Source organism: Carettochelys insculpta, chromosome 3 (assembly GCF_033958435.1).
Source record: "Carettochelys insculpta isolate YL-2023 chromosome 3, ASM3395843v1, whole genome shotgun sequence".
In the NCBI taxonomy this organism is placed as follows: domain Eukaryota; kingdom Metazoa; phylum Chordata; order Testudines; family Carettochelyidae; genus Carettochelys; species Carettochelys insculpta.
Window position 1 is genome coordinate 152,888,968 of NC_134139.1, and position 20,940 is coordinate 152,909,907.

General features: G+C 49.8%; 1 protein-coding gene across 5 annotated transcripts in view; it reads left to right on the forward strand.

Annotated features, from left to right (window-relative positions):
• Positions 1-5,738: 5,738 nt before the first annotated feature.
• OGFRL1 (opioid growth factor receptor like 1) overlaps positions 5,739-20,940 on the forward strand; it is a 130,810-nt gene continuing 115,608 nt past the window's right edge. For all 5 annotated transcript variants that reach the window (XM_074991073.1, XM_074991071.1, XM_074991072.1 and 2 more), the window contains exons 1-6: positions 5,739-6,157; positions 10,577-10,663; positions 11,080-11,161; positions 20,300-20,378; positions 20,474-20,540; positions 20,681-20,826. In XM_074991073.1, the coding sequence (XP_074847174.1) occupies positions 5,894-6,157; positions 10,577-10,663; positions 11,080-11,161; positions 20,300-20,378; positions 20,474-20,540; positions 20,681-20,826 (725 nt within the window). In that variant the 5' untranslated portion in view covers positions 5,739-5,893. The remainder of the gene's footprint in view (positions 6,158-10,576; positions 10,664-11,079; positions 11,162-20,299; positions 20,379-20,473; positions 20,541-20,680; positions 20,827-20,940) is intronic.

A 20,940-nucleotide genomic window follows, 5' to 3' on the forward strand; every position in this document is an offset into this window, starting at 1 on the left:
CTCCTATTTGTGAATCTGCTGACAGCTGATCAGCCCAATTCTGACCACAGTGGCAGCCGATGTTTTCCTCACACACCTCGATGTGGGGGTGGAGAACATCCTGCAGGTTGTGGCCCCCTGCTGCACGCTCCACAACCTCATTGAGGCGTGTGAGGGGACCCTGCCCCAGGGCTGGATGGCAGAGCTGGCCCCCAGCTACCAGCAGCCCGCTGTGGCCCCCGACTGGCAGCTTGAGTGTGATGGGCTCTGGATCCAGGAAGTGCTTCAGGAGGCATTCAGCTGAGGGGACTACTAACCCCCACACACCTCCCCACAGGCCCGCCTACACACACACCCATGTGCACAACCCACACCCCCCAATCCCCCACCCTCCCCCACAGTAATCAGGGACACAGGGGGTGCTGAATATTAACATATATTTAACCCTCAACCATTAATAACCATGAGCAATGTAAATAGTAAATGGTGAATAATAAAAATAACAACCAAAACCTGATAGGGAGTGAACTATACACATGGGGGTAAGGGGACAGGGGCACCTAAACCTGGACGGGGACTGGGGCAGGAATGTTGGGGGGCCCTAATCAAGGGATGGGGTGGAAGCCTGCGGGCACCCCTCCCACCCCGGGTGCATGGTCCCCTGCAGGGCACTGATGGGGCTGGAAGCACTGGCAGGCAGGACCGGTCAGCATCTGGCCCAGCCTCAGCGGAGGGGGCCAGAGGGGTGCAGGTTATGGCTCAGGCAACCCTCCACAAGGCCCACTGTGGCCACAAGCCATGCTGCGAGGTCCCTCAGCACAGCATCGGACAGGCCCGGGGACAGTAGGGCGGCCAGAGCCTTAGGGTCATGGGCTGGGGCATGGGAGCAGCTGAGGGGCCAGTGGGGGGAATGCAGGTGGGGCAGCTGGAGGGGCAGCAGGGAGGGGCTTGGGGGGGCAGTAGTGGAGGCCTTGGGGGGCACTGGGGTGGGGAACAGCAGGGGGAGCCTCGGGGGAGACCTCTGGGGGACTGCGGGGGGGGGACTCAAGGGGGACCCTATGGGGGAAGGCAGCAGCGAGGGGCTGGGAGCTGGCCTGCTAGGACCCTGCACACAGTGCAGAGCATCCCCACCACCTCCCTCCATGTGTCCCGCCTCCACTGCAGCTCGGCCTTGTTGAGGGCCAGCCGTCTTTGGGCGAGGGCGTTCTGCTGTCAGAGGGCCTCTGTGTAGGCCACAACCTCCTCCTCGCAGTGGTTGTGGCGGGTCTGGTGCACCCGTGGCGGGCCCAGCTGGTGGGCTGCTGGGTCCTCCGGCCTGGATGAGGCTGGCAGGCCCCGGGCTCCTCGTCCAACTGTCCCGGCCCTCAGATGTTACCTCTGTTAAGAGAGAGAGGGTGGGGGTAGAGGCGGAAGTCAGTGCCACATCTGAGACCTGGGTGGCATGGCCCCAGTCTCCCCATCTGGTTATCCCCTCCACACACCCACAGAACGGGCATGTGTGAGGGGAGGCTGCCGTGTGGGCTTGCATGCACTCGCCGCGGTGGCCACTGGGGCATGATGTCAGAGCTGGGGCACTATCCACGGTGGCCCACCCTGCCAATGGGCTGGGGGTGGCCCAATCGTGGGGGATTCCGGATGCAGCTCTGCTGCCTGGCGGGGCGGCCTCAGCATGCTCAGGGGGTACTCTATGGGAGAGGGAGCCAGGCGCTGCTCATAGGCATGGGTATGCCTTGGGCCCTGAACAGAGACGGGCTTTAGGGCTTCGGGGCCCAGGCCCAGGCCCAGGTGTCCCCGCTCCCACAACTGTGCTTTTCCACTGTGCGCACTTACCTGAGGTGGCCTCATATATGTTGGGTGATGCTTGACTGGAGGGGGCCTGGCTGCTGGTGGTGAAGGTCACCACAATGACAAAGGACCCATCTGTGGACTCCCCATCAGATGGGACGTCCACAGTGGCAGGTCCCTCGTCCTCCTCCTCCAGTGCAGCAGGGGGCTCGGTTGCGGCTGTCTCCACGGTGATGAGGGGTGGGGAGGCGTTGTCCACAGCCAGGAGGTCCCGCAGCTCCCGGTAGAAGGGGCAGCTGGCTGGGGCACGGCCAGATCTGCGGGCGCTATCCCACGCCCGTACGTACCCCTGCTGCAGCTCCTTCACCTTGCACCTGACCTGCTCCGGTGCCCGGGAGGGGTGGCCACAGGCAGCCAGGCCCTGGGCAAGGCGGGCGAATGCTGGAGCGCTCCTCTGGTGCCTGCTGGTGTCCTGGAGGACCTCCTCCTCACGCCAGAGCCCCAGGAGGTCCTGGAGCTCTGCCTCAGTCCAGGAGGGGGCCCTCCATTTTGGAGCCCAGTCGGGGTCCTGGCTGCCCTCGTCCAGGTTCCTGAGGCTCCCCAGGGCACTGCGGGGTGGTGGTCGGCTAGCCATCCCTGCAGGTCTGGACTCACTGGGCACTGTGGGGCCTTGGGGGAGTGTGGCAGGCAGCCCTGCATGTGCTGCCTGTCTCACACTCTCATTTTGCTGCCACAGGGTCTCCTTTAAAGCTGTAAGGACCTGGGGACCATAGAGGCTCACTGGGGGTGTCTAGAGCGGCCCCGCTCTCCAGCAGGTTACCGCCATGAAGGACTGCTTCTTTTGGAAGAAACAGTCCGGGAACATCTACACATGCCTATTTCCAGAAGAATCTTCCAGAAGAAGGTCCTCTTCCTGATTCTGAAACGGAATACAGAATCCAGAAGAGGGGGCACCTTCTTCTGGAAGAAATCTGAAAGAGCATTTTGCATGTGTAGATGCTCCTCAGATCTTCCGGAAGAAGGCACCGTTTTCTGGAAGATCTTGCCTGTGTAGAAATGGCCCCTGAGGGTGTGTCTACACTTGCATTCCTCTTTTGAAAGAGGTATGCAAATGAAATAAATGGAAAATGCAAATGAGGTAAAATTTGCATATTGTGCACCTCATTTGCATATTCTAATTTCAAAAGTGCTTCTTTCAAAAGAAGAAAGCCAGTGTAGATGCTGCTGTTTTGAAAGTAAACCCCATCTTTGAAAGAATCCTTCTTCCCATTAAATAAAGGGAAGAATTTTTTGAAGATGAGGTTTACTTTTGAAAGAGCAGCATTTACACTGGTTTTCTGCTTTTGAAAGAAGCTTTTTTGAAATAAGAATATGCAAACAAGAGGCCAAATATGCAAATATGCAGCTCATTTGCCTTTTCAATTTCCCTCATTTGCATACCTCTTTCGAAAGAGGAATGCAAGTGTAGACGCACCCTGAGACTGCCATTCTCCTCAACAGAACAGAGGCTGTCAAACTGGGGGTGGTCCTAAAAATTTAATCTGTTTACCCATATCCTAAACTCCTCCAATTCAGCCACTCTAATTTCCAAAGCCCATACGTAGTCTCTAAGGCTATATCTACATAGTGACTGCTACTTTGGGATACAAACCTGTTCCGAAATAGCAACACCACAGCTTTTCCCTACATTAAAAATAGCACTGCTGTTTCAAGCACAGTGTTCCAGTTCCAGTACCCCTCGCCATATGAGTTACAGAACTTTTAGAATAACTGCTTATTCTGAACTCCAGTGCCATCTGGATGGCACCAAATTTGGAATAAGGAATTTTAAAAAAAATATGCAATTTGCATAGTGTAAGTTGTGTGAATTATTTCAAAAACAACTTGGCGTGTAGACATAGCCTGATTGAGGGTGAGCAACTCCTAGTATCCAATGTACACATATGTCACTTGTCCACAGGTGATCATGAATGGTGCATGGGATACATTCATGCATTCATGGCAGAGATAGTGTACTTGAAATGTCATTGAGTAGTAACAGAGAGGTAGCCATGTAATTCTGTACGCCAACAAAACAAAACAGCAGAAATGTAGCACTTTAAAGACTTTATATCATTTTGTTAGTCTTTAAAGTGCCACGCTTCTGCTGTTTTGTTTTGTTGAAACATCATTGTACAGACTGACACTTTGGTTCTTGTTTAGACAATCAGGGGCCCTGCTAGCATCACAACAGAGATCCACTGGTAATCTGGTCTCATCCTCCAGCTAGATGGCAGAATGCAGAGGTGATGCCTTTGGGACCATCTTCAAAAAAGAGACCTTCTTACTGCTATGGATGAATGCAGCTGCTGCTAAAGGAAGCCACATGAAAATGAGAGAACTGCTGAGCAGGCCTATATGCAACAATACCTTTCTTGTGATTAGGAATCAGGGAATAGGTGGATTTCAAGAAAGGAACATAGGGATGGAGTAGAGTGACCAGACACTTTGATATTATCAGGACTGTTTCATTATTAGCGGGTTTGTCCTATATATGGAACTACCCGTGGCCCCAAAACACCCTGATTTTTCCACACATGGGCTGTCTACACTTGGCCAAAATTTCAAAAGGACCATGCTAATGGCCAAATCGCAGAATACTAATGAGGTGCTGACATGAATATTCAGCACCTCATTAGCATGCTGCTGGCCGCTGCACTTCAAAAGTGCCACGTTTCGATTGCGCAGCTCGTCTACACGAGGCCCTTTTTGAAAGGACCCCACAAATGTCGAAATCCCCTTATTCCTATTAGCTTTCAAAAAGGGTCCCGTGTAGACGAACTGTGCACCGTCGAAACGCGGCACTTTCGAACTGCTGTGTCTGGCAGCATGCTAATGAGGTACTGAATATTCATTTCAGCACCTCATTAGTATTCTGCGATTTGGCCATTAGTATGGCCCTTTCAAAAATTTTGGCCAAGTTGGTCTCTGGTCACCTGAGGTGAGAGGACTAAAGGATTGGGGGTCCAGCTAGCAGCCTTCAATTGTTAGGCTCTGGTAGGAGCCCGCATAACTACCAAGAAGTAGACTCAAACCTGGGATTTCTAGAGCTTAGTACAGGTGCTTCTACAGCAGGAGCTAAAGGCCAGCTAACTCTCAGCTTAGGCTTTAAAGCACACATTCTTTCTCTGTGAAGTGGTCTAGGTACCACCACATGGTTTACATACTTTGATGTTTTATCTATTTCTTAACTTCCCCACCCGCCTGCCATCCCTCTGCTCTTCTGATTTGCCAACCTTGGTAACCATTTTTCTGATTTGTCAACTTTGATACCAATTTTGGACCTCTGTGCTTTAAATATGGAGTCCCTTCTGGTATGGCTATGATCTACTGAAGTGCGTCTGTCCCACAAAAGCTCTAATAAATTATTTTGTTAGTCTTTAATGTGCCACAGGGCTGCTTGTTTGTTTTGCTGGAATACAGTCTAACACCACTACCTCTCCATCACGCACACAGAGGTGTGGGGGTTACGCCAGCATCCACACTGCACGTAGGATAAGCTAGTTTTCCAGGTCTGCCCTACACCCCACCCCCACAACCTCTGCTGTGCCAGCCAAAGCGTATCAATCCAGCTCCCCCAGAGGGCGTATAGCGAGGATGAAACAAAGTGGACATCTTCCCCAGCGCAGGCAGATATACGAGGCCTAGCGCTGGGGGGCTGCCCCGGGGGTACCTCTGAGGGAGCCGCCGCCGCCACTGTTGAGGGTGGGCGGTGTACACGAGCTGGGAATTACACCCGCAGCTGCCTGCGGGAGGCTCACAAGCGCCCGGGAGCGCGGCCTCGTGCGGGCCGGCTGGCGCAGGGAGCCCCTGTCCCGCGTGCCTCATTCATGCGGGCGCGGGGGGAGGGAAGGGGCGTGCTCGAGCGCTTCCTGTGGAAACCCCGAAGCCTCCGGCTCCTCCCCGCGCGCGTGTCTCTCGGCTGGGGAGCGGCTGAGGCGCAGGCAGCCTCGCCTGCTGCTGTCGCCTGGTTCCCGCCTTCCTTCCCCGCCCCGCACGGCCATGGCTCAGCCGCAGCCTTAGCCCGCCCGCGGGCCCTTCCCCCGGCTCCCCGCGTCCTCCCGGCAGAGGCTGTGGCCGCGCCTCCCCCATGGGCAGCCTGCTGAGCGGGGTCAGCGTCAAGGAGCCCGCCACGGTGGAGGACTGCGACTCCACCTGGGAGACGGACTCCGAGCCCGAGCTGCCGGAGCCAGCCGGCGAGCAGCGGCAGGAGGCGGGCGGGGACGACCCAGCCCGGGAGCCGCCTGCCCCGCTCCCCGCAGCCCGCGGCCTGCCTGAGGAGAGCCAGCAGGACGGGGAGGAGGCGGAGGGGGGCCGAGGAGAAGCAGCGGCTGCAGCCACCGCCGCCGAGCAGGTACCCTCCCCGCCAGCCTGTGCAGGGCGGCCAGGAGCCGGCCCCACCCCCGTGCTCGGCAGCCCCCCGCCGGCCAGGGGGGGCTCACGGGCGCCCCCGGGCTGGCGAGGCCCGGCCGCACGGTGGGTGGTAGCAGTGTCAGCCGCGCAAGTGTGTGTGAGGGGGGGAGGGTTGGTGGTATCCCGGGGGGGTGGCAGACCCCGCTTGGGTACTTTGCTGCTTCCCCTGCGCGCCGCGGCTGCCTGCTGGCTTGTTTTCCTCCGGGTGACGTGGTGAGAAAAGGAGGAAGTGTGCGGGGCTGGCGGGAGGGGTTTATTTCTCCCTGCACCGAGCTCTTTCCTGCCGGCCTCAAGGGGCGGGGGGCGAGACCCCGAGTGTTGTCATTGCCCCCGACTGATCGAATGCTCCAACCTGGGGAGTGTGCCCGAGAGCCAAGGGCTGGAGGCCAGGAATCCCGGAGGTCTAAACTTAGTTGTGATATTGACACCATGCCGTGGCCTAGGGCTCATCATTTGATTTCACCTCTCCCGGAAGACTGAATCCCTCTGGAGGGGGGAAGCGAGTTAGTATTTGTAAAGTCTTTCCAGGTGAAACATGCGAAGTATAATAATTATGCTGCTAGTTCTGCTACTCTCTGGTGCTTGTGATTGGAATTTTGTGCATGCTGTGACCATCCTCAGTACAAGGTCACATTGTGTTACCACCTATTTCCCATTCATCTTAGCGACCCGCAATGGCAGTTTTGTTGCTCTCTCATGATTGCATATGAAGTTTGGAGCAGGTCAGGGTCCGCAGTTAGCGCACTTCACTTTCTCTCTTTTGTGCACAGACTGGCATAATAACCATTGCATTATGCTTCTGAGTCTATACAAGAGTGAATGACTTCAGTGGGGTTTGAAAGTGCTCAGCATGGATTGCAGAGCTCAGCACCTTACCAGACATTGGGCTCAGAGTAACCTAAACTAGTACAATTGTTGAAAAGGTTGAGAATTGGTAGTATAGTAGAGCAGTGGCTTATTAAGAGCTATACGACTCTTGTCTATTGATGTGATCCTGATGTCTATGAGGCTTCCCTATTTGTTTCTACACGAAGATTGTATTTATAGTAGGAAATGTTCCCTAAAAATCACCACCATTGCTAGCATCTGTAATATTCTATGAACAGTAACGACAGTGGGAGCCCTGGTGTAAACTGGGTACCAGCATATCAGCCGCTGCCAATATTTTTGGTGCCACTTATATGGATTTTAAGCGGGACTAGCGGCCTGGAATCCTACGTATAGCATCATTCTCTACCATAACTAGAACTAGTGGCGGCAATGGTGGGAAATTTTAGAGAAGGAAAAAAAAGGGTAATGTTACATAAAGCCTAAAGGCTGATTTTGACCTTCAAGTGCTCATGTACAACACCAGTTGACGCTAATAGGAGGTGCACATGCATCCCATATAACAGAGTAGAACCAGTGCCTCAGAGTCTAAACCGAAAATTCTCTTTCTAGAATGAGCAGTACATGCTTTGTACCATTGATGGTACAGCTTGTACCTCCCTTGTCTGGCACTCTCGGGACCTCTGAGTGGTCCCAAACAAGGTGATATGTTGGATGAGTGAAGGTCAGGCCCCCAGGCTGCCTGGAGGAGGGGCCCTACTCCTGCAGGGCTCCCCCGTGGGGCAGCTGAGGTCCCCGAGGCTGCAGGACTGCCATCGGGGCTTCCTGATGTGGGGCTGGTGGGCTTCCCCAGCCAGGCCAGCGTACCCACAGCTGTGGGGCTTTTGGCAGGGCTCCCAGCCCCAACCAGCTCCCAGCCATGGGGTTGCAGGGCTCCCCCACCCTGGCAGGTGTCCCTGTGGCTGCAGGGCTGCTGACGGGGCTCCATACCACAGCCCAGCTCCCCACCACAGAGCACCAGGTTGGGCTGCCGACTGAGGCTAGGCTTCCCAGAGTGGGTCTCCCCAACCCCAGCCCAGGCTTCTGGTCTGGGGCTCTCCAACCTTGCTCGCTGCCCCAGGGGATCTGCAGAGCAGGCTACCAGTAGGCCTTCCTGCCACCAGCAGGGCTTCACTGTGCCTCTCACAGTGGAGCTCTCTGGTCCAGCAACATCCATTATGCTGCCAGATGAGGGATGTTGCTGGACAAGAGAGAGCTGTACGAGAAAGTTTCAACTTGTACTAGGAAAACTAACAGAATGAGATCAATCCAAACACAAATATATTGCTGTACATGTTGCAAGTGTCTTATGGTAAGCATTCTTACTGGGGTGTTCAAAACATTATTTTTTCAGATTTACACAAATAACAAATATTTTTAAGCCATAAAGTTAGATAACTAACCCTTGGAATGTGCTTACAATTCCATTTGGAAAGATTGTTGTAAGTGTTAGCTGCCATTCACAGGGAAGATTATTTTTTAAACTTTGAACCATGAAAATGAAATTAGTTTCTAAACTGATCCCCTGTGCTGAAGGGGTTGAGGATATGTATATTGGGTAGTACACAACATACATTTGTGACTTCTCACTGGACCTGATACGGAGAGTTTCTGCACTGAGATCTGTGTTTTAGGAAAATAGGATGTAATCCTGACCCAATTAAGTCAATGACTGTTTTGCCATTGACTTCATGGGGTTGGAACTTCATCAATGGGTCCAACTAACTTTTCCTTAGCTTGGTAGAAGTGTTTAATTTTTGTGTTATATGTAAATGAAAGAAGAATTAGAATTTTAAAATTTAATAACTTTCTATTTCATGCATTGTGGTAGCAGCTAATGCCTGGAATTTAATTATCAAAGGATATTTCCTCTTCAAGTGAGCACGTTTTATTTCTAGTTGGAGTCAGAGCCAGTCTTACAAAATGATGATCAAGAATAGAGATGCCAGTTTGTTTACAAGATGTGTTGATGACAATGTGTTAATGGCAAGGAGTTTGTGGTACAGAGATGGAGGGTATCCTGTGTAATCACCCAGGAGTAGGCTTGGTTCTGTCCATACTGCCACTAGTAAGTTGTAAAGAAGTGTGTGATTTTTATTCCAAGTTTGTGTATTGATTTCAATAGGAGAGTTATACTTCTGCATCTTAAAAAAGTAGCAGTGTCTGTGATTGTAATGTTGTAGAAAACAGAATCATGTGAAAAATAAAGTGCATAACAGAATTATCAAGTCTCAGTATATGGGTGCTTTTGGTTGGGTTTTTGTGAAATATACCCATTGATCCAGCATCTGCTAAAGCCAATGGCAGTCTTTCAAGCAGTTCCCAACCTTTTCCAGACAGGGACCCATTCTAACAATTCAGAAAGACTTGATGACCCAAGGCAATTCCAAAACTGGGGTTGGGGGGTAGAGCAGTACTGTAATTAGCTAATTTTGTGCCAGAGGCAAGAATATAAATTGCACCCCCTCATGTTTATATAGTCACAGTAATTATTTTGTAGAAAAAGGGAAAATACATTAATAATAATAAAATAACAACACTACTTTTATTATAGTTATTTCATTATTTTAGTTGATCTGAGTTGTGGTGGGGGAAAGACCCTCATCCCAAAATTGCTCCCAAACCCCCCCCCCCACTCCCCTAGCTTAAACGCCACTCTCAGGTGCTGGGGGGTTACACTCAGAGGCTAGGGGGCTTGAGGGCTTGGGGAGAGTCACTCTCAGGGGCTGCAGGGCGATACAAACTAAAAAACAAACTGACAACTCAGCTACATAAAACAGAAGGTGGGGCACAAGTGGGGAAGGGAGGAAGGAGGGTGGAAATCACAAGAGTCTGTTGAGTGGCTTACCTAGGATGACTACAAATATCGTGGAGAAGCTGTCTTTGTAATACATAATTACTTCTCTATTGATGGAGATAGCTGCTGGATGTGGCAGCATTAAGGAGCTGCAAATGGCTCATTTAAGAGCCACCTGAAGCTCTGAGCTGCTGGCAACCCTTAACAAATCTCATCGTGGCTCATATTTGGCTCTCAGCCTATAGGTTGTGAATCACTGTACTGGCTTCAGTGGGCTCTGGATTGGGCCCATAGAGTCTAAAACTTGTGGTCTACTACAAGCTTTCATAAATATATAAATAACCTGATTTCACTAACATAAAGGTATAGTTATGGTTCACTTTCATGTTCAGCCACCTCTTCATTTTGGTAAGAGTTTGTACTTTTTAAATAATTTGTAGGTAAGTTTTAGAGTGTATTAGGCCTGCTTTTCTTTATATGTTAAGGTAAAGTTGTGTTAAAAATACCCTTCATGTTACATATTTATATTGTTTAATGAAAGCTTAAGTAAATTCATGCATTTGAACATCTATGTATTCATAATTGTTGAAGCCCATCTGCAAAATAATTTATTTTGAAATGTCTAACCCCATAATAGTACAAATGAGTGTTCACTGTGGCTGTAGGTGGATGTTAACTACTCGTTAACTGTTTCAGAATGATGACGCAACTGAGCAGACATCAAAACCAAAGAGAAGCTTTTATGCAGCAAGAGATTTGTACAAGTATCGACACCAATATCCAGTAAGGGGATTTTGTGGTTTAAAACTGCTCTTTAAATAAAGAACTATAGCAAACAAAATGTGTTAAAAGAGACATTATCTTTCCCTATTAACTAAGACAAAATGCAAAGAGTAGAACTTCTGACCGAATGGCCAAATTGAAATCCCAAAGGGAGGTGCCTGGATATTATGTGTCCCTGTTTCCTCCCAAACCTCTAAAATTCCTTCACTCCTGTGGAGCTTACACTATAAGGCCCTGATCATGCAAAACTCTAGTGCATATGCTTAATTTTAAGCATGTGAGTAGTCCCGGTGACTTAATATTTTTAATGGCCTATTTTTTTGGTTATGAAATCTTTAGAAAGGCTAGATACCAGCCAAGTTTGACTGTTGATAGTTTTATTCCAAGCTGATAATGGTTTGTTTCTTTCCTTTCAGCAGAACTTTAAAGATCTCCGATATCAAAATGACTTGTGCAATCTCCGATTCTATAAGAATAAAATCCCCTTTAAACCTGATGGTGAGTAATCTGTGACAACATTGGCAGTAACAGAAAAATGTAAAATAACATAAAACTGAAAGGATAATTACAGTAGTAAGAACTAGGTCTGAGTAATACTTATGTCATAAAAATGTCCACACTATGTCTTTTTAAATTGACTTTTCCTGTAGTGTATTGTTAACATACGAAGACCACTGCAATGTATAGCGGTCCTTAAAGATGGCTGTAGAAAGAAATTGTTTTTTAAATTAGTCCCTGTTCTACAGAGGAAATTTTTAGTCATTGCTGGAAATTCTAAGCAGTGCATTCCCAGTTCAGTGAAGTCATGGGATTTTAACTGCACATCTTATCTATGTCTACACTACAGCTCTCTTCCAAAAGAAGATCTTCTGGAAGGGATCTTCTAGAAGATCTTCTTTTGAAAGATCATGTCCACACACAAAAAGTGGATTGAAAGATCGATCCATGCTTTCGAAACAGGAGATCGATTTTTTGAAAGAGAGCAGCCACACAGCCCTGGCTGCTCTTTCAGAAGAATGGACCATGAATGCCATGGATGGGGTTGCATGGCCGGCAGGCCCTTCCGGGAGCCCTAGCCAGCTGCTCCCTTAAAGGACCCCTCCCAAACATCCATTCCATGCACATCCTGAGGACTGCCTTGCTGCACACAGCAGAGCAGACCTGGTGCAGGGATCAGACACCCATTCTAGAGCGACATGGATACGCAGCATCTCCCTGATCTGGACATGGTCGACGCGTTGGTTGGTCTGCTGGCCATGGTGACCATGGCTGCCCTCCATCTCCTGCCGTGGGCAAGTGCCCCTGTGGGGGTCATGCAGTCCTTCTCCTGAGGCCCGCCGCACCTTCTCCCAGGTGTTCCAGTGCATATGGAGCCATCCCACTATCTCCGAGTGGTGGGATCAGCTCGTGATGGGTGAGTGGGATGATGCCTGCTGGGTCCAGCACTTCAGGATGACCAAGCAGACATTCCTGGAGCTCTGCAACTGGCTCACCCCCACCTTCCAACATCAGGACACTCACATGCGGCCCCCTCTCCCCCTTGAGAAGTGGGCTGCCATCGCAGCATGGGAGCTGGCCACTCTAGACAGCAACTGCTCTGTGGGATGCCAGTTTGGGGTGAGCAAGGCAACTGTTGGGCTGTCCTCATGGAGGTAAGGCATGCATGCTTGGGTCATACACCCGACACAGAGAGGGGGCTCCTGGGTGAGGAGTCCCTCAGCAACCAGGGCTGGGGGTGCAAGGGGCAGGGGGGCATGGAGGCCCATCCCCGGGAGACCGTGCTGCCCCACTCACACACAGACCTCTCAGGTGGGGCCTGGAGGGACTCGGGGGAAAAGAGCCCAGAAGGGGTAGGAAAGGAGGGGGCTGGATCCACCCTGCCACATACTCACAAGTACATGTGCTTTCCATCCCATTCAGGTCATCCAGGCAATCAATGCTATGCTGCTCCAGAGGGTCATCCGCACTGGGGACCTGGACACAGCCATCACTGGATTCGCCATGCTTGGATTCCCCCAACTGCTCCGGATGGGACCCACATTGCCATTCATGCCCTGGACCACAGCATGAGGTGCTTCGTCAATTGCAAGGGCTGCCACTCAGTGGTGCTGCAAGCACTGGTGGAGCATAAGGGACACTTTATGGACATCTGCGTGGGCTGGTTGGGACAGGCCAATGGTGCACAGATCTTCCATAACTCCGGCCTGTGCCAGAGGATGGAAGTGGGGAACTACCTCCCCCAGCAGGTGCTCCCAGTCAGGGATGTTACCATGCCCCTGTGACATGGTGACGGACGTGGCCTACCCACTGCGGCCTTACACTGGCCATCCCAACCCCACGCAAGAGCTGTTTAACTGCCAGCTCAACCAGGCACGCCACTCAGTAGAGTGTGCATTCACGCACCTGAAGGGCTGTTTTGGGTGCCTCCTCATGCTCCAGGAGATTGGGCTGCATATGTCCCCCAGTTGGTGGGGGCATGCTGCGCTCTCCACAATGTGATGGAGAGTAAGGGCAAGGCATTTGGCCAGAGGTGGGTGGCCAAGGCTGGCCCCAGCTATGAACAGCCAGACACTCCCTGAGCCACTAGGCCCACCATGACAGGGTGTGGACCAGGGAGCCCCCCCGCAACAGCATCACCCACAGGCCCCAATGACCCTCCCCAGACACCCCGCACAGACTCCTCCCACCTGTCCACGCCCCACCGTACCCTCACCACAACCCCTCCCAGCCACCCTCCTCACCCTGTCCCCCACAATAAGAGGGACATGGGGCTGTGGATCAAATAAACAATTTACTCAAAGGAACTTAAACTTGTGGAAAACAAGAAAACCAAACTATTTACAGGGAAGAACTATGTACATTGTGGGGGTTCTGGAATGGGGGTGGGTGCACCGGAACTAGGAGATGGGTCCTGGGATAGGGATAAGGGGCCTTAGTCCTCTGTGGGTTGAGGGCTGTGAGCCACAGCAGCTGTGGGAGCCCCTACTGCCCTGGGTCCGGGGTCCCCATCAGGGCTGGGATGTGGTCGGGACCATGGGAAGATGGGCATGGGATGGGTGCAGTGGGCTTGGTGAGGGAGCCAGTGGGGTGGGGCAGAGGAGGCTGGCTCACCATGGCCTGCTGTGGCCATGAGACAGTGAGCAAGTCCCTGTAAGGTGGCAAGGAGGAGGTCAGATGGGAGGAGGGCAGTGGTAGAGAAGGGTGCAGTGGAAGCGGGAGCTGAGGGGGAGGGAGGGTGTGCCTGCTTGGCAGCATGGCTGATGGTGTACAGTGCCACTGCAACCTCACCCCAGGCCTTCCACCACCAACTCAGGTCAGCCTGCTCCAGCGCCAGCCACTCCTCCAAGAGGGCATTTTGCTGGCAGAGGGTGGCCGCAGAGTCAGCAGCCTCGTCAGCCTGCCCAAGGCAACGTGCCCTATTGCTGTGGTCATGCCCAGGCGCCAGTGGTGGGGGTGCCCCAGCCTTTTCCGCTGCCTCTGGTGGAGTCCCCAGCTCCTGGACCTGAATGGGGCTCGCCCAGCTTTCAGACAGTGCGTCTGTAATGGTGGAAGAGGAGAGAGATGGCTTGTCAGTCCCGCAGCCCAGCCCTGAGGGCCATGCCTCCCCACCTCTCCGTGGCTAGCAGCCCCACTGTCTGACAGCATGGGGGATGCCATGCACTGAAGGGTCTCCACATGGGTGGGGCACACACTGGGTGGAGTCCGGCTCCCCCTCACTCACTCCCTGCGCATGCAGCTCATGGTGCTGTGTGTTGCCAGTGGCTGTTTCCACAGGCCAAGAGGTGTGGACATCCAGGGTGTGTCTGGACTGGGGCCAGCAGCCATGTGGCTGGCCTGCAGCCAGCTGTGACAGAGGCAGGTGCCACTTCCCCATGCTTTGGGGTGTGCAGCACTCCAGATACCTATTGGAGGGTCCGTCGGGAAGATCGGGGGAGGCCCTGCTCAAGGGTGCCTGGCTGGACAAACCTGGTGGGACAGTGATCTCCAGTGCCCCATTGCTGGATTCCTCCTTGTCTGAGGACAGCTCTGGCTCTGGGAGGGTGGTCCTGGCTGCTTCTCTGCCTCTGCCTCAGGGTCCAGCTCGTCCAGAACTGTGGTATGAGGATAGGGAGATTTGTCCTGGGCCCCGAGGAGGCTGTTGAGCTCCTGGTAGTAGGGGCAGGTGAAGGGTCCTGCCCCTAAACAGGCAGCTGTGTCCCTAGCCCAGACATATGACTGCCTCAGATACTTCATTTGGAGCAGAGCTGGTTCTGGCTGCATGCAGGTGTTCAGAGGCGTCCAAGGTGGAGGCCAGCCAGGAAAAGGTGGGGGCATTCTACCTCTTGCCCATCATCTCACAGAGGACCTCCTTATCGTGCCACAGCCTAAGGAGGCCATGGAGCTCTGGCTCTGTCCACAAAGGGTCCCTCTCTTTGGTGGCATGGGCAGGCTCCTGTGGCCACTCAGCCAGCTCTCTGGGGGGCCCCTGGAGGTCACGGGACTGCTGGTTGCTGGCCATTGTGGGGTGGAGGTATAAATGTGCACTCCAGGGGTTGCTGCGAGGCTGTGTCTGTGAGCAGCTTGTGTCCCTGCTCCAGCCACACACTCAGCTTCCTGCCATGGGGTTTCTGATCCCTGCGGCTTTAAAAGCTGTCAGATGCAGGGAGCATAGAGCTCTGCTTACGCTGGCCAGGGTGTCTCCGCATGCCTGCTGGCCAGCACCATGGAGGTCTCCTCTTTTGAAAGAACATCCCACAGAGCATCTTTCGAAAGATGCAGGACCAGAAGAACAACTCTGAAAGAAGCACCATGTTCTTTCAATTCACTTTTGAAAGAACACATTTTGTGTGTGGACGCTCTGCGGGATCTTTCAAAAGAGCCCCAGCTTTTCTGAAAGATCTTGCTAGTGTAAGCACAGCCCTCCGGAGCACCAATGGAAGCTGCTTATGTTGAGAACAGCACGTTAAGCTGAAGTGATATACTTCACACAGAATAGTTTATGGATGTGCTATGGCTGTTTCAGACAGAGGGACGAAGCACTAGGGCTGGGGGAAGTGCATTTTGCTCAGTGCCTCCAGTGGTCCTGGGTTAAAGGGAGCCCCTGTTACACACTTAGAAATGGTTTAAAAGGTGCCTATCCAGCACAGTCCTCTGGCCATTTGCTTATTCATAGGAATTATTAGTATTTGTATTACTGTAGCACCTAGAAATCCTAGTCATGGACCTTTATCCTATTGTGCTAGGTTCTGTACAGACATAGAACAAAACACAGTTCTTGCCCTAGAAAGCAGGTGATCAAAATGTCAAACAAGACAACAGATGTGGGAGGGTACAAGGATACAAGAAGACAGCACTGGTCAGCGTGATAGAAATTGGTCCCAGCATGCCAGCATCCCATCATCAAAGGTTTTTTTAAGGCGTTGCAGAAAAGGAGAGTTTTAAGGATAAGTTTTAAGGGTAATGAGGATAAGTTAGCAGATGCTTATTTGGCGCTCCTCCCAAGTTTCAGGGATAACATGGGAGACAGCATAAAGGTTATTTGAAAACTTCACATGTGGGTTCTGGAAGCTGTCAGTGGGGCCAGCTGAAGGCAGGAATCCATGGATTTGCAGGGCTCTAGCTATGAACAGGAAAAGATTGCATTTGTCAAGCCCAGAAAAAAGAATGTAACAGTAAGTTAATGAATATTGAGGTTTAGTCGTGTGGATGAATAGGAAAGGCTGTTTCTCAGCGATATTATCCAGAAGAATTGGAAAGGTTTACATTTAGTTTGGCTGTGAGGTGCTACAGTGAGGTTTGAATAGACTGATGCTCAAGTTATGGGCCTGAGTGACAGATAAAATGGTGGTGATGTCCTCAGTAGTTGAAAAGGAAAGTACAGTAAAACCTGAGTTATCTGGAATTTGCATAACTGGCAAGCTCAATTAACTGGCACTTTCTCTGGTGGAGCAGGGCTGGTTTCTGTGAGGCCAGCTGTTCAGCTGGTGCCTGTGGCAGAAGGGCAGGGGGCCAGCTTCACAGCCAGAGCCAACTGTCCAGCCAGTACTGGCTGCCCCACCGGGGCCATGGGGCCAGCTCTCTGGCCAGCATCAGTGGCAGCAGGGCCAGCTGCCCGGCCAGTAGCTGTGGTAGCAGGGCCAGTGGAGTGGGGCCAGCAGCCGCACTGCAAAATCCAGGACTTTTGATTATTCAGCACCCTCATTTCCCTGGGGTTGCTGGATAATGCAGCTTCTACAGTAGCAAAGGCGGCTTGGGGAAAGAGTAAGAGCTCCATTTTAGCCATTGTGAGCTTGAGCTGATGGGTGGACATCCATGGACAGATGTCGGATGGGCAGGCCAAGTTTTTATATTGGGCAGATGGAGACAGGTCTGGAATCAAGAGGCAGATCTGTGAGTTATCATCATAGAGATGGTAATTGTATTTGAGGCTGTGGATAAGATTACCTAGAGATGAGATGAAGGGATCAAGGACAGAGCTCTGAGGCACCTCCATGGGGAGTTGGAGGAATGAGTTGTAGTCTCTACAGGACGTGTTGAAAAAGTGATAAGAGAAAGGGGAAGAGAACGAGGAGAGGACTGAGTCACAGATGCCAAGGAAAGAAAAGATTTCAATAAAAAACATGGAGGATTGTGTCCGAGGTAGCTGACAGAGCGAGGAAGATGAGGATAAAGTACTGTTCTGAGCTTTGGCCTGAAGAGGCCCAAAGGGAGAATAGGAAGGATTTCTCACCCAGGCATGACTCCATATACTTTTGGGTGGTTTCCATAGGGAGGGTATGCAGACACTCTGGGACCAACTGCTCAAGAGCTCCTTGCCTCCACCTGCTTACCACAGCACTGGCTCTGAAGTAGATAGAGTTTAGTGCAAAAAACTGTCGATTTAGGGTGTGATTTTTTTCCAGTCTCTCAGAATTGGCCTTCGTCTGCGCCCCTGGAATTTGGTGGCAGTGCTGCCAACTCTTGTGATGGAATCATTGTGAATAACATCATTTTGGTTGGTATTGGAGCCAGAGTGATAACAATGGGAGGTGCTCCTGGTGATTTGTAGCCCTGACAATGGGAAAAGACCCTTTCACTGGCTGCCTTCTCCACTGCCCATGTCCTGCAGAACTTCCAAACAGGGCTGCTGCAGGGGCAGGCGGAGTCCTCCCCTCAGGAGTCAGAGGTGATTTTTATGTAGGGGAGTGATGTCATTTTCACAGGGGGAAAGTATGACATACCAGTAACTCCTTGGCAATCTATACCGGTGGGGGGGGGGTAGTGTTACCCTTGTCCAGCAACTTGCAGTGCCTTACAATGCCTTACAGTTCTAGCTCGCAACTTGAACCTCTTACAGGTAGCTTAGCAGCAGGCAGGTCACTCCCAGATGTGTTTCTGCAGCTGCAGCTGGTCACTCACACCCTGGCTCTCACCAGCCTTGCTTATACTGCAGCTGACCCCACTACATTCCCAGTTCCAGACTACTTTCCAAAAATGTGTCTTGTACTGATCAGCTCTTTTCTGGACAGTGCAAATTTATTAAATCTGTTATTCCTTTAAAGGAATACTATACAATGTGCCATCTTAAATTGAATTATCCAGAAATTCTACGTAAACACTCTGGCTTAGATACAGCAATAAAACATGTTTGTTAATGATAGAGAGAGATTTTAATTGAGAATAAGCATAGGAAGTCCAGCCAGAAACAATTACACAAATAAAGATAAAACACGTTTTAATGCTAAACTTAACAAACTGTTAGATTTAAGCAAAATTTCTCACCACATGCTTCCAGAACCTCTTCTGCAAAATCTATTGGCACTTCTTTTATATTCTCAAATACAAAGAGTAAGGTGGATAGGGCAAAGAGAACAAGTGAACGCTTGAGATGTTTGCCTCTCCTTATATTTCAGGTCCCCTCTGGAAAAGCATTTCCAGATGAGACTCTGGAAACAGGGAATCTGTGTGGCATAATGTTCCCTGCTGGCTTTTTTTTTTTTACTTGTGTATGTTCACATGAAACTTTCCTTTTGTTCCCTTTTCCCCTTCCCTCTTTCTTCTTGATGATACTGTTTACTACTTAAATGCAAATTAACACAAACACTCATTCTTTGTTCAATATAGGCTTGTTTGACCAAATTAATGCTACCTGAGTTTTGAATATGTCCTTTTAATTTCATATAGAAAATAGTGTATAGTTTCACACATAATACTGCTAAATACATTTTATCAAGATTAACAAGTTGGGCTTTCAGATTATATCTCTAAGTCATACTTTGTACAAAGATTATTACAAGAATATGTTGGGCGTGACTGTAGGGGGGCATACCATCACAGGGGGGGAGGTAGCGAGCAGAAAGATCCCAGCAGCTCAGGGAGGCCCGTTGCCCTTTTGTGTAAAACAGATCTGTCTGCTCCTCTTTATCCTCTCCATGCCAAGCCTAGGAAGGGAAATGGGGGGTAAAAAGACCCTGGAATTATCCCTCTTTCTCCCCCAGTCCTGGGAAGGGAGTGAAGGGGACCTAGGAGCTGGGTGAAGAACCCTTGCAGCTGCAGGAGCAGAAGATGGGTGAGTGTATGGGGACAGTGCTGGTATTTAATTTGTTGCAGGGCTGGGGAACACAGGCAGGTACAAAAACAATGAATTTGAACTCTGTTTTGGGGAGAAGCTAGAAATCCTACACCAGTCAATATGCAGCTTAGAGACCCTGCAGTGGGGAGGTCAAAATCACCATGCCCTCTGGATTTGGTTTGAGGGGGGACATCAAAAATCAGACAAGAAAATGTCAGAGAATGATTTTTCTTAAACAAAAACACAAACGAGATTTTCTTATGGTTTTTCAGCTTGCAGCATTTCTAATATTTCAGTGTGAAGTCTGCCATTGATTTCAACCAGAGAAGAGTTAGGCCACCATGGAGTACTTTTGAAAATCTCACTATATAATTAAAATGTAAGGCTTTGGGCTGGGGGACATGAGGCTGTCTTATGTTTTGTTTAGCACCTAGCACAAATGGATTCTAATGTGTGACTGGAGCTCTGAGGTGCTGCACAGTATGAATGATTAATAATAATTGCTCAGTTTCATTTTTGTTTGGTCCCCTACTGTTGGTTTCTGCCTGTGTTTGCCAGTAGGACCAAATTACATTAGTGTTTTGAGACTAATACAAATAGAAATTCTCCTGGAGTGTTGTGGATTTTTCTAGTGTGACTTGAGAAACTACATTTAAATTCTTGGCAGCACTAGTGGCATCAGGAGTTTCAAGCAGAATTAATTGAAACAAATTCCCAGATCCTAATGCACCTGGCAACCAGAGAGATTCTTGAATCAATGACTTCCTGGCTGTATTCAGGGCATATGCTACTAGACTAGGATTTCATATATGCAGAGTTGTGTTAATGTTGTGACTACAGATTTCACTCTGCATATCCTCAAAGTAAACATCTTGTTTTAAATGTGATATGACATCTACTCTTTTGAGTAAACAATGGCTAATATGTGTTACACAGGTTATAGTGCCATATATTTGGTTGGTGTAAGACAGCATCTATTGAAATTGCTAATCATCTTCCTCTTTAATGGCATGTTTTTGTTGCAAACACAGGAGTAAAACATTTGTGATATACATGAAAAATATTTTTGATAGCTACCTAATAATTTCCTGACTTTGTTTATGCAGGAGTTTACATTGAAGAAGTCTTAAGTAAATGGAAGGGAGACTATGAAAAATTGGAACATAATCACACTTACATACAGTGGTTGGTTACTTATTAGCTCTTTTTATTTTAAAGTTTTGATTTGTTTCAAAATGTTATGTTGTCCACTATAAACTGAAACCTTTTTTTTTAAACAGGCTTTTTCCACTTAGAGAACAAGGCTTGAATTTCTATGCTAAAGAATTAACTACATATGAAATAGAGGTAATGTAAATGGAGTTTATGGTCCATTGTCATATTCTAATATTGAAGTATGACTGTTACTGTACAAGGTTGTTGTGTATAATGCAAAATATTTGTTTTGGAGTCAGTTAGGATTTTAGATGAACTTCTTATTTTGTTAGGAATTCAAGAAAACAAAAGAAGCAATTAGAAGATTCCTGTTGGCTTATAAAATGATGTTGGAGTTTTTTGGAATAAAACTAATTGATAAAACAGGAAATGTAGCACGAGCTGCTAATTGGCAAGAAAGATTTCAACATCTGAATGAGTAAGTAATGGCATGCATTAGATGCTGTGTAATTGTCTTAGAATTTTTATCATTTGTTTTCTAATGAAAAGCAGGACATATTTTGAAAAGATTCCCAGGAACGTGGGAAAGACA